Source organism: Taudactylus pleione, unplaced genomic scaffold (genome assembly GCF_031769625.1).
Source record: "Taudactylus pleione unplaced genomic scaffold, aTauple2 ptg000219l, whole genome shotgun sequence".
NCBI classification, from domain to species: domain Eukaryota; kingdom Metazoa; phylum Chordata; class Amphibia; order Anura; family Myobatrachidae; genus Taudactylus; species Taudactylus pleione.
In genome coordinates this window covers 1342495-1354907 of record NW_028284621.1, presented here as the reverse complement: position 1 = coordinate 1354907, position 12413 = coordinate 1342495, and the positions used below count along the sequence as shown (strand labels likewise).

Here is a 12413-nt window from a genome sequence, read left to right as displayed (position 1 = left end):
TACCCAACCATCCATGGTTACATGCATTGCAGCTCAGCATCACTATTTCATAAATATAAGTCATTGCATGAGACACGATCAGAGTTACTGGGCATAATTTACTAAAATTGCTCCAATGTGCATGGTGCATTCACACTAAACTGTACCCACCAGTCATCCGTCTGCTCTCAGTGTCTGATTTGCTCCAGACAGATAAAAGATCATTGCTGGAAGGTTTCTGCTACATTTTAGTACCTAGCCCCCCTCCCACACCCTCTCCTTTCTGAGCATATCAATAGCAGTAGTGAGTATTACAGCATCACATCCATGCTATTATATCCAAGCTGCAGTTTCTGATCCTGTGCCAGCCCGGTCAGTATGACACATACAGATCAACAGATGCATCCTTCCATCCCAGCCAGCAGATGCAGATAATCTCCCACAGATTGCAAAGTCACAACCTCCTCTGTCCTACTTTGTCTTCCATCCTCTTTTTTTTCCCCATCCTCCAGCGTTCACAGCATTTCCCCAGTGCTGTTCAGTGTGACATTGCCCAATCTGCCTCTTCCCCTTTCTATAGCTTCATCATCATTAATGCAAACGATTTAAATCCACCCCACCCACCCCCCTTCCCTTTAAACACCAACCCACGTGGTGCTGGCTCCCAGTGATTCCCTGAAGAATTAATTTATGCTGGGGGGAGTGGTGCTGGGAAGACATTGAGGGAGGAGAGTTGGAGAAATAGGGAGAGAAGGAAACAGAATGTAGTGTAGAGTTGCAAAGGGATGATCGGAGGGAGAGAGGAGATGCACAAAGTGGGTTGGTTGACATTAGAACCAGAGGGGACCAGATGTGTCACTGAAGCCATATGCATGTTGCACCCCAGCTCCCAGGGACCACAAAGTGCTGCTGAGATCCAATCCAAGTAAATTCACCTTCTCTCTCTCTCTCTCAGATCCAAAAGCAGAGGCTCTGCAGTTCCTGGGATGAGATGTGCTGCTGCAGAGCTCTGTGGGGAAGAAGAGCTGACATCATGCACTCACCTGGTGTGTCAGTAGGGTGCTTGGCTTGCTGATCTCCAGCTGATGTAGGGCACAGATGAGCCGGTGGTCTACACACAAACCTGCGTTGGCTGCTCCCTGTCTCAGCATTGACTGGTCTTCATGTACTTAGTCCAGAGAAACTGCATTCCTGCGTTAGATGTGTGCCAGGGGACGAAAAGACAGACTGGATTCTGGTTATTTCCCAATATAACCTAATACATGGGGGTTTCTATACTGCGTTACCCATCAGGTGTCCTCTGCATCTCTCCCTGAAGAGAAGAACACACTTAAGGTTGATGGTCCCACTCTTCATCTCCGGGACTCCTTTGCTGCCCTGTGCTGTGTAACTCCGGATTCTGAGCAGTGTCCTTTTCTGTTGCAATCAGGATTACATTGGAATAAGTTGCATTTAGCGACCTACATGATGCTGATGCATGCACACTCCAGCTGACTTCTTCTGCCTTCTCCTTGCCCAGGAACAGAGAGGAAGAGAGAGCGATGATGATGTGAGTGGACACTGAGTTTACTTCAGGTGGAATTTGTTAAAGCCTTTGGACATTTGCAGTTTTGATGTCCTCTTTGGTTCCAGACAGTGAACAGGAGCTTCTGCAGTCATAAGAGCCTGACCCGGGGAAACTGTAATGTCCGGTGGCCAATTCCAAGTAGACAACTCGAGAGTTGACATCATCCCAACCGTCTTATGCAGAGAAGCTGCAAAATTATTTTGTAAAGCCCCTACAGCTGGCTACAGACAGAGCAACCTTGTGAGCTGCATTTCTAGGGTAAGATGAATGGAGCCCACTTCTCTCCCTTCTCTGATCTGAATGTCTCACCCATTCCTTAGAAACCACCACAAATGATAACTTATTTAGCAGCCAACCTTTCCAAAGACTGGTTATTTCCCCTTAAGGTGAAAGAGAAGAAGGCTTTTGCGCTCAGGGAGCAGCCACCATCGCTGGGACCGGCCTTCTCCAGTCCCGATTTATGGGTACAAAACCAAATACTAGAGTGGATTCAGCTTCCCCAGACCTTGCACTCTTGGTTCTGCCTTAACTCCCGGATCTGGTGGCCCAAGAAGTGCAAAAAGGGCCGCAGCAGCGGAGGAAGAGGAAGGCTAGCAGCCAGAGGTTGAAGGAGAGGAGAAGCCAACTGCCAGAGGGTGGTCTTGTTGATGGCACTCCGCACTGGGGCGGCTTGGTTTGGGCAAGTCCTGCGCCGAGCGTCCAGGCTGCAGGGGACCTGGTCCAGGAGATCCAGTAGCCTCCTGTGTCTCTCCACATCCCAGGAGCACGAGCAGGGAGTGGGGAGAGGTGACCAGCCCTGCATCCACCACCACCACCACAGCCACCCCCTCCACTCCCACTCTCCAGGTGCCCAACCCAGCCATTGCTGCCTGCAACTTCCCAGTGGCTGCTGCGCCCTCTTAGACAGGACGGGGGGACATGATCCCCTCACCAGCCGGTTGCTGGCGGCCATGAAGCGGCAGAACGTGAGGACTTTGTCCCTCATCATCTGCACGTTCACCTATCTGCTGGTGGGGGCCGCCGTCTTTGATGCCCTGGAGTCTGACTACGAGATGCGAGAGGAAGAGAAGCTCAAAGCAGAGGAGATCCGCCTCAAAGGGAAGTATAACATCACCAGCGAGGACTACCGGCAGCTGGAGCTGGTCATCATGCAATCTGAGCCCCACCGGGCCGGGGTCCAGTGGAAATTTGCTGGCTCCTTTTACTTTGCCATAACAGTCATTACCACTATAGGTAAGTGACTGTTGGGGTGAGTGGGGGTCATTGGTGAGGGTCTAAGTGAAGTTTCGATCTTTTGACACACTTAAAATATTATGAAACATTTGTTGAAGAGCATAAAGTCTAGTGTAGAACTTGCATAGTCCTTCAGGGTTTGTGGTCACCTTTCATCTAGTAGTAGAATTTGCAAAGCCCTCCAGGCTTGGTGGTCACCCGTCTTGTAGTAGTGAACTTGCATATTCTTAAATGTTTGGTGCTCTCCCAGCTTCTAATAGTAATACTTGCATAGTCCTTCATATTTGTTGGTCTCTCATCTTCTAGTAGCAGAACTTTCATAGTCCTCCATGCTTTTTGGTCTCCAATCTTCTAGTAGTAGAACTTACATAGTTTTCAATGCTTGGTTGTCTCCCATCTTCTAGTAGTAGTCTCCCATCTTCTAGTAGTATAACTTGCACAGTCCCCCGTGCTTTGTGTTCTCCCTTCTTCTAGTAGTAGAACGTGCATAGTATTACATGCTTGGTGGTCTCCCATCTTCTAGTAGTGGTTTTGCATAGTTCTCCATGCTAGGTGGTCTCCCATCTTATAGTAGTATAGCTTGCACAGTCCCCCGTGTTTGGTGTTCTCCCTTCTTCTAGTAATAGAACTTGCATAGTATTACATGCTTGGTGGTCTCCTTTCTTCTAGTAGTAGTTTTACATTTAAGTCAGAGACAGGCAGGTCATGCCACTCTAGTTATTGGGGAACTACAAGTCTAAGCATGCTCTGTCAGCAAGAGGACCGGTCTTTCATCCATCACTAGACAGCCACAGGTTGCTGAAAGAAATGCTAGTATGTATGTCTACATGATAAGGCTGTGCGCTGTGTTTCTTGTCATCTGGACCAACGTTGTGCTCTAAGGTGTATAAAATTGTACATTAGGGTCACATTAGTCATAAAGGCACAAGGTGCTTGATAAGCATGTGCAGTTCATCATTGCTCCATGCGATACAGCAACGTGCTATAAGAACTTAGATTACATGTATGCAAAGTGCTGAATACTTTATTCTGGGAAAAAGAAACGTTTTTGAATTTGAAATGTTATAATCAAAATTGTAATATCTTCATATGAAGTGGTGCAGCGTGTCTGTGATGGGACTGTGCAGCTATAGAACGGTCTCCTCTCTGTTTCCGTTCCCGACAGGTAAAGTTTGGAGAAGTTATAATATATGAATATTTTTAGGCTCATTTCTTCGCAGAGTTTTTATTTATTTGTCACTCACCAGTGAGTTCAGATTACTGGGCTCCATTCTGGGCTGTTTAATCTCCACTGGTCTGTCTGGGGCAGTAGATGGATCAGTGTTCAGGAGAGCCGGATAGAAATCAGCATGTTTGTGTCGATCCTTTAAACGAATCATTAACCAGCAGATTTGTAATTTTCTAAGTGACCATTGATTTTCCTCTTTGTGAGATGTATGGTGAGCTGGAGGCTGCTGCTGGAATCAGCAAGCAGAGGGGAATGGATAGGGATCACAGCCTAGAGGCCAGAGAGGCCAAATGTCCACACCTAACACCAATCTCATTTACAGCTCACTGCTCTTTATATATATATATATATATGTACACAAAGTATGTTTAAAACTAACTTAGGGGATAGTTGAAAACGTTAGCAGTAAAATATGCTTTAAGAAATGAGTAGTACTGTACTTTATTGTACCTCGCTGGATTTACTGTTACATAATATTACATAATGTCTATGCCCTTGTCATGTCACATTTCCGTAGCATTTTACATTTTGTACGTATTTGTATTTTGGATTTTGTATAACAAGATAATGAGTGCTGGCACTGTACAGAATTAGGTCATGCTCACAATCTGGATTCTTTGGAGTGTTATATTTATTAAATCTACTTCCAGTAGAAACTCACAACATTAACAAAACGTGTATTTTTAATAATGACAACTTTAAATATAAAATGAGTGTGGTGCTGAACGGACAGCTCCAATAAGTATCTATCTAATGTCTATCTATCTATCTATCTATCTATCTATCTATCTATCTATCTATCTATCTATCTATCTATCTATCATCTATCTATCTATCTATCTATCTATCTATCTATCTATCTATCTATCTATCTATCTATTTATCTCAAATATGTCTATTTACATCCTATTTATCTATTTATCTCATATCTACCTATATAATATCTATCTATCTATCTATCTATCTATCTATCTATCTATCTATCTATCTATCTATCTAATACTATATTATAGGAGCGCTGCATAAAGTATAGTCCTCGTACTTATATTTTCATCATGATCCTATACGTTATGTACAATACAATAATATACCTACACACATTTGTGTACATGGATTAGAGCTATTATTGGGGTTACATATTCTCATCTCGTATCTCCAACAACTCTTTATTTAACCCCTCCACTACCAACCAATTGTATACTCTCCTTCATTCCTCCCTCCCCTGTCCCTGTGGGACATATTGCATAGAACTAGCATTTGTATTGTGTGTGTGTATGTCTCTGTGTGTATGTCTCTGTGTGTGTATGTGTGTTGTGTGTGTGTCTCTGTGTGTGTGTGTGTGTATGTGTGATGTGTGTGTCTCTGTGTGTGTATGTATGTGTGTGTATGTGTGTTGTGTGTGTCTCTCTGTGTGTATGTATGTGTTGTGTGTGTCTCTGTGTGTGTATGTATGTGTGTTGTGTGTGTCTGTGTGTGTGTCTCTGTGTGTGTTTGTCTGTGTGTGTGTGTGTTGTGTGTGTGTCTCTGTGTGTGTATGTGTGTGTATGTGTGTTGTGTGTGTCTCTCTGTGTGTATGTATGTGTTGTGTGTGTCTCTGTGTGTGTATGTATGTGTGTTGTGTGTGTATATGTGTGTGTCTCTCTGAGTGTGTGTATGTGTGTGTGTCTCTGTGTGTATGTATGTATGTATGTATGTATGTGTTGTGTGTGTCTCTGTGTGTTGTGTGTGTGTCTCTGAGTGTGTGTGTATGTATGTATGTATGTGTTGTGTGTGTGTGTGTGTGTTGTGTGTGTGTCTCTGTGTGTGTATGTATGTGTGTTGTGTGTGTATATGTGTGTGTCTCTGTGTGTGTGTGTGTGTGTTGGAAGTGTTTGGATAATACCCACTGGTTGAAACTGATGAACTTTCTCTTTGCATCACTCCATGCACCCCTCTAACCCCCCTCAGCAGGGCATTGAGCCCAGTGACGGTCACTTTGGGTCTCATTGCTCGTCTTGCTGGAGTTTCTCCAGCTGGAATATATAGTTGTGGTCTCTCCTCCTGGCACCAGAGTGTGACACTGGTGGAGCCGGGCGCCGCTCTACTCTCAGAAAATGCAGCCACCATTCGCTCTGTATGATGTTGCTGTACTGTACTCCATTAATTCCCGAGACAGTGTTAACTGTGCCAGTATCAATGTGTCCCAGCCGGGGAGAGAGAGAGGTGCGGTAACTGGACACGTTATAAAATCAATCCCTGCCTGTAACCCGAGGAGTTGGAGTTGGTAAGGGTGTTTAAAATGCCCTTTATTAAATATTTCCCAGTGGCTCCAGCAATCTAGGGGTTAGGTCTAACGGGATACACAGGAACAGGAGCAGCCATCACCTCTGTCCTTGTAACATTTATTATTCCACAGCTGTTAATTCAAAATAATAATAATAATAATAATAATAATAATAATAATAATAATAATAATATAATAATAATATAATAATAATAATAATAATAATAATAATAATAATAATAATAATAATAATAATAGTAATGTGGTTGCTTCTCCCAGTTGTGGGGAGGAATGTGGTGCTGAACGGACAGCTCCCAGTAACGCTCAGCAGGCAGCGCCTCACTGCTCCACAAACTGCCTCTTGCAAAATCACAACGCGCTCTCTCTCTATGTAAACCTTTGACTGTATTCCGTATGACTGTCCACATTCAGCAGAACCAATTCATGCAAGATGTACAGAACCTTGCGAGTCCATAGCCCAGGGCTTGGGCACCGTCCTAGTGCAATCAGGGCTTTATGAGTCTGCTAATGCCCCAATCACTTAACAATTAGATGCAAAATGATTACGGTGGTTTAGTGTGGCAGCACAGGAAAATGTTTGATCGTTTGTCATAAAACCAACCTGCAGAATGTTATAATGTTATAATGCATTTGCACAGCGGCTGATGGACATTGTGTACGTTATATTTTCCCACAGAACATATTGGTCAGTGTGTTGTTGTTTTTTTTGCACAAGTTTTCGTACTGTAGCTGACAGCAGGGATTGTGTACAATGTGCTTCATTTAATGATATGTAATTTAGCATCAGCTTAGGGGCAGGTGGGAACGTTCTCACTTTCCCTACAAGATTTTCATAGTATCAGTCACACTGTATATGTCTCATACAGTAGGTTATGTCCTACAGCCTGGCCGGGCTTACAACTCTCCTGAAAACCTTCTACCTAACATATAAGAAAAGCCCAGAGCAAGTTTAGTTCTGGTCCTCAGTATAATACAGTATTTGCAGCAGCGGACAATAAAGGCCATGCAGTCTGTACTGTACTTACTGTATACCCTTGTTTGTGAAGAGCAAGAACTATTTTTTAACCTTTTAAAAGCATTAGATCAAATGAGTATTTAGGGTATTGTAGGTAACTACAGCTGGATGGGTTAAAGGGTATATAGTAGCACAGGCAAGCACCTACTATATTTCTGAAATACCAGCAAGACAGCTTTAAATAATATTATAGCAATAATTCTGTGGGCAACTAGGATATAATCTATAGACTATAGTATATGGAGATGAGGACTATGCTTGTGTCACTGAGAACAAATCAGTATTTAATGTCCTTTAACAGAACTTTGTGATTAGAGAGGCAGAGAAGGTCAGCTATAGAGATAAAAGCTATGGGAAACCGATACAGCATTTGATATTATTGGACAGGCACCAAACGGTATATTTTAGGATAAATGGCTTTTGAAGTAGAAAGATGGAATGAATGTATAGCATACTCTCTACAGAATATACATAACATTCCCTCGTTCTTCCTATTCATTTCCCTCTTGCAGCATCAATTAAGTACAATAATGAAGAATAGCTTACCTGAAGAGATCACTTATCAGTGATATCAGTGAAAGGGGCTTTGTGTTCTGTTATAAGAGTATATAATTGGCATGCTGGAGTTTATGTAAGCCATTCTAGTGTATATTGTTATGTAACATCCACAGCTTCTGCCTTTATAATCCGCACCCTCGCTGCCCATACAAGCTGGTGTAATGCTCTCGTGGGTTGGAACACTCTATTTGTTGGGAGAATTTTGATTGAAGTTGACACAATCTCAGCATTTATAATCTTTTATTTGTTTGTCACGTTTTCCTGTGTTTTATAATTGTGCCAATTCATCATGCAGCCATACATGATTAGTTTTATATTTTCCTAGTACAGTAAGTTCATTGTGACACAATAGAACCTGTAGGAGAAATCATGATCCATCAGGGGCTGATTTTCCATGATCATATGTTGCACATTTGGCTACATTCTGTACAAAAGGGTGTATTTGCTTTGTTTAATATCAACAGAGTAAAACTGCCTGGTAGGGTGAGGGGTTGTTACGGAGTTGGGAGCAGAGCAAATAGAGAACAAGCAACTTTGCTCCTGGATAAATCATGCTGCACTGCAAGGTATTATTATTATTAATATATTATTATTATTATTATTATTATTATTATTATTATTATTATTCATACAGGGTAAATTACTGGATGTGTTTGCATGTAGCTCATACATGCTGGAACATTTCACTTTTAAATTTGAGTTTAGAGCCATCCCTCCCACATCTAAATCTCTCAGCACATTTTACACGTACCCCACCTGCAATGCAACATGGTTTTGCTTCATACAGTCTGTGTGTTGTTATTATACATTGCACATGCTGTACGATGCTCTCATTATGATGCCCCACATGTGGTCATGTTTTAAGCTGGTCACACATGGCCGATCCTGCTTCCTGGCCTAAGAGCAACAAGATTCATTCCCAGCTTTGTATATAAAACAAAAGGTCACTATAATTTCCAGCAGGGGGGGAGGGCAATAATGTTAAATTGTGTCAAGATTTACCGAGCCTCTCTATAATCTGATAAATACATATTTTTGATGAATTCACTGTATTTTTACCCTGCTATGGAATAAAAACAGAGCACGTTATTATAACTGATAACTCTAATATTTTAAATCTAGCTGGTGCTGCCTCTAACCGATACTAAATATAAGACCCACTTGAAAAAAGGTGCACAGATGGATCACAGTCTGCTTTGAAAAGTGACACGTTCCAGCGCCAGTGTGATTTGGTGCACCGGTATGGAATGCGCCAGGCCACACCTGTATTAACCCCACATTCACCCTAGTTACAGTGCAGAGTTGCAATACAGTCGGAGGTGAGCAGTGTAAATTCTCTAGCAATTAGATGCGCCTCAACTGTATTGGATGATTTCAAAAGTAGGGGTCAACATGCAAGTAAATTCAGAGTCTGGGGGTTGCACATTTGTAGAAGGCCTCAGGAAGCCACTAAAACATTGCCACTGTTTGGCAATCCTTTTTATAGCACCTATATAATTACATGGTTATTTATTGTATCTCAATGGTACAAATCAATATAGAAGTAATTGGTCGCTGCAACAGACTCAATATAGGTGCAATAAGCACCTAATGGGTTTAGTAAACCACCAATTGTCCTGGTTTCTGACAATAATTGGATGGGTGATGTCTAACTGGTGCATGTGTGGCATATCGAGGACATGGTCTGGGGGTAAACTGGATGTGGTCCATCCTGAATAAATATAGTGGGCCCCAAAATTTGCCTAAATTGTTCCATCTTGAATGTTGTAGATTTGTAGAAGGTTAATAAAGGGGTTCTGATCCCAAGGACTCTGGGGGGTGATACAGCTGTGAACGCAGCTGCAGGAGATATTGCAGCTGCTAACATGGGAGCAGCTGCGATAGAACCAATATGGCAATGCAGTAGGAGGTGACACGCCTCCTTCATGCATTACTGATCCGAGCTGCATCCTCGGATGCAGCTTTGGATCATCTGCGCCACTATCGTTCGGCTGAGTGACCCATGCGGTCACGCAAGCGGGCCGCCGCAGATGAGTAAAAGTGCCCAGGAAATCTCTGTCAGCCGACGGAGATCCTGGCCTACCCACTCCCCTCTAATGGCAGCAACGCACCTCCGTTTTGGGAAATGGAGGCTGTCGCCACCCCCTCCCCGCCCAGAAACGTCAGTAGACTGTCAATTACTGAAAGTCTGCCGCTGGACTGCGTGCAGTATTGCAGGCCCGTACTGTACATGCGCAGAATGGGTCAGGCACATGTGCAGATGCCCAATAATCGTGAATCTGCATGAACCCTATCACTGCGTCCTGTGCCAAATCAGGCCCTCTGTCATCCCTTACTGCTTGCCCATGTTATTCCTTGATAAGAGGTCGCTGCTTTGGTGGGGCTCATCCTCAAGAGCTGAATACTTGTGTAACATTCCAAATGGGAAGACAAGATTTCCATCCATGCAGCCGCCATATCCGCGCCAAGGTCTCTACGCGGATGTTTCTTTTTTTTGGTATGTAATGAACACATAATTCTGCAGAAGGAAATACAAATTCCCATCACATGGCACAAAAATGGTTTCCAGCATCTAGTAAGTGAAAAACTAAAAGGTAGCTCATGGGGAAGATAAAAAACATTTTTCTGGAACTACAATTCCCAGCAACACCAGATACTGTCTATTACATAAATAGAAACTCTGACTGGTTGACAGTTTTATGTTCTTTGGTTTCAAGCAGGTCTAATCGGCATTTACTTGTAGAATTTTCTACAATTTCAATATAGAGTATTGAAACATAAATGAGCTATTTACTAAGTTTGCAACAGTGTACACATCTGTAACATACCCAGAGCCATCAGGTTATTGCCCTATAAAATGTATCACTTTGCTTTCTAGTTATTTTGCTACTTTTTAAGTTGCTTTTGCAGGAACCAATGCAGCTAACATCCGCGTAGAGACCTTGGCGCGGATATGGCGGCTGCATGGATGGAAATCTTGTCTTCCCATTTGGAATGTTACACAAGTATTCAGCTCTTGAGGATGAGCCCCACCAAAGCAGCGACCTCTTATCAAGCAATAACATGGGCAAGCAGTAAGGGATGACAGAGGGCCTGATTCGGCACAGGACGCAGGTCGGGGACTTGGATGCAATTTACAGGAGCCCCTCATATCTGTCCAGCAGTTTTCTTTAAGCTGTTGTGGCAGCAGAAACTGGGCCAACAAATGCTCAATGCAAGGTTAAGTCTGATAGTTTGTTCAGCACTGGAGATCTCTCTCTCTTTTTTTTTTAAATAGAAAAAAGGATCTGGGAATGTAATTGTAGATACTAGAGTTTCCTAATCACATGTATTGTGTATATTGTGATCCGAATCCTCACTTCAGAAATCAGGCCAGTGCAGAGTGCAAGCTGAGCTCGTGTAATCTGCAACAGGTTCAGTCTAACACTGTATGTACAGTATGTGTTATTTTGTCATTGACTGTCGGCTGAACTAATACACAGCTTGCTGATTTTCTAGGAACGAGTGACATCACTCAGGCCTGCATGGAAACATCTGGACACACGGCTGTCCTGGTTTCTCATTTGCAGGGCCGGATTAAGTGCCACATGGACCTGGGGCTGGAAATGATGAAGGGCCTATTGTGAGCTGTAATGGAGGTGTGACTAGTGCTGTGTGGGTGTGGCCAGTGCTATGTGGGTGTGGCCAGTGCTATGTGGGCGTGTACACCCCCTACACCATCAGCCACAATGTCTCTATAAATACCTAAAAGTAGAACACCTGCATAATTTTGAGAGGAAAATATAAAATACAACGTTAACGCTTATGATTTATGGTCGGCCGTGAGGCTAGTTGGGTAGCTGGTCAGCACCATGCTGTTATGATGATGGTACTATTTTTATGTGGACATTTGAGGCTGTAGTCCCATCTACCCCATTGTTTATCTGGCCCTACTCACTTGAGTGTACTAGGCACGGTGCCTCGTGCCTCAGTGATGTCACTAGTTTGTAGTGAATCAATAGCTTTCATTCTCACGGTGACAAGGTCAAGTGAGGGTGCTGGTTGCTGCCTGGAGGCTCAGCTCAGTTTTTCCCTCCTGGAGAAGGACTTGGCTGCCCGGTGCCCAGTTTCCTGCTCCCAACCTCCTCTTCTGTGCCATCATAATGTCATGCTGAGGACGGGGGGTATGGGAGCTGCCCCATAGTGCAGTGGTGCCCAAGCCTTGGAGAGAGATATAGTCTACGGCGATAAGGTACCAACCACTCAGCTCCTAACTGTCACTTTACAGGCTTGTGTTTGAAAAATGACAGTTAGGAGCTGATTGGTTGGTACTTTATCCCTGTACACTTTATCTCTCTGCAAGGCTAAGTACATAGAGCCCTTTGTACGGCTTTTCTTATATTAATATTTTATGAGTTTAAGCAGTGATATAGGACTGTTTAAACCTGAATTAGCTATCTGACTGCCACAATGTTAAAATACTTGATGCATTGTTCATTATGGAGGTCAAGTTATTTGCATTTAAGATATTAAATTAGGACAAGAGGGATGAGGACAGAGCTAAGACGCC

General features: G+C 43.3%; 1 protein-coding gene across 1 annotated transcript in view; it reads left to right on the top strand.

The window, feature by feature from the left end:
• Nucleotides 1–739: 739 nt before the first annotated feature.
• Nucleotides 740–12413, top strand: part of KCNK9 (potassium two pore domain channel subfamily K member 9) — a 185038-nt gene continuing 173364 nt past the window's right edge. The window contains exon 1 of the mRNA XM_088478833.1: nucleotides 740–2779. Within this exon, the coding sequence (XP_088334959.1) occupies nucleotides 2194–2779 (586 nt within the window). The 5' untranslated portion in view covers nucleotides 740–2193. The remainder of the gene's footprint in view (nucleotides 2780–12413) is intronic.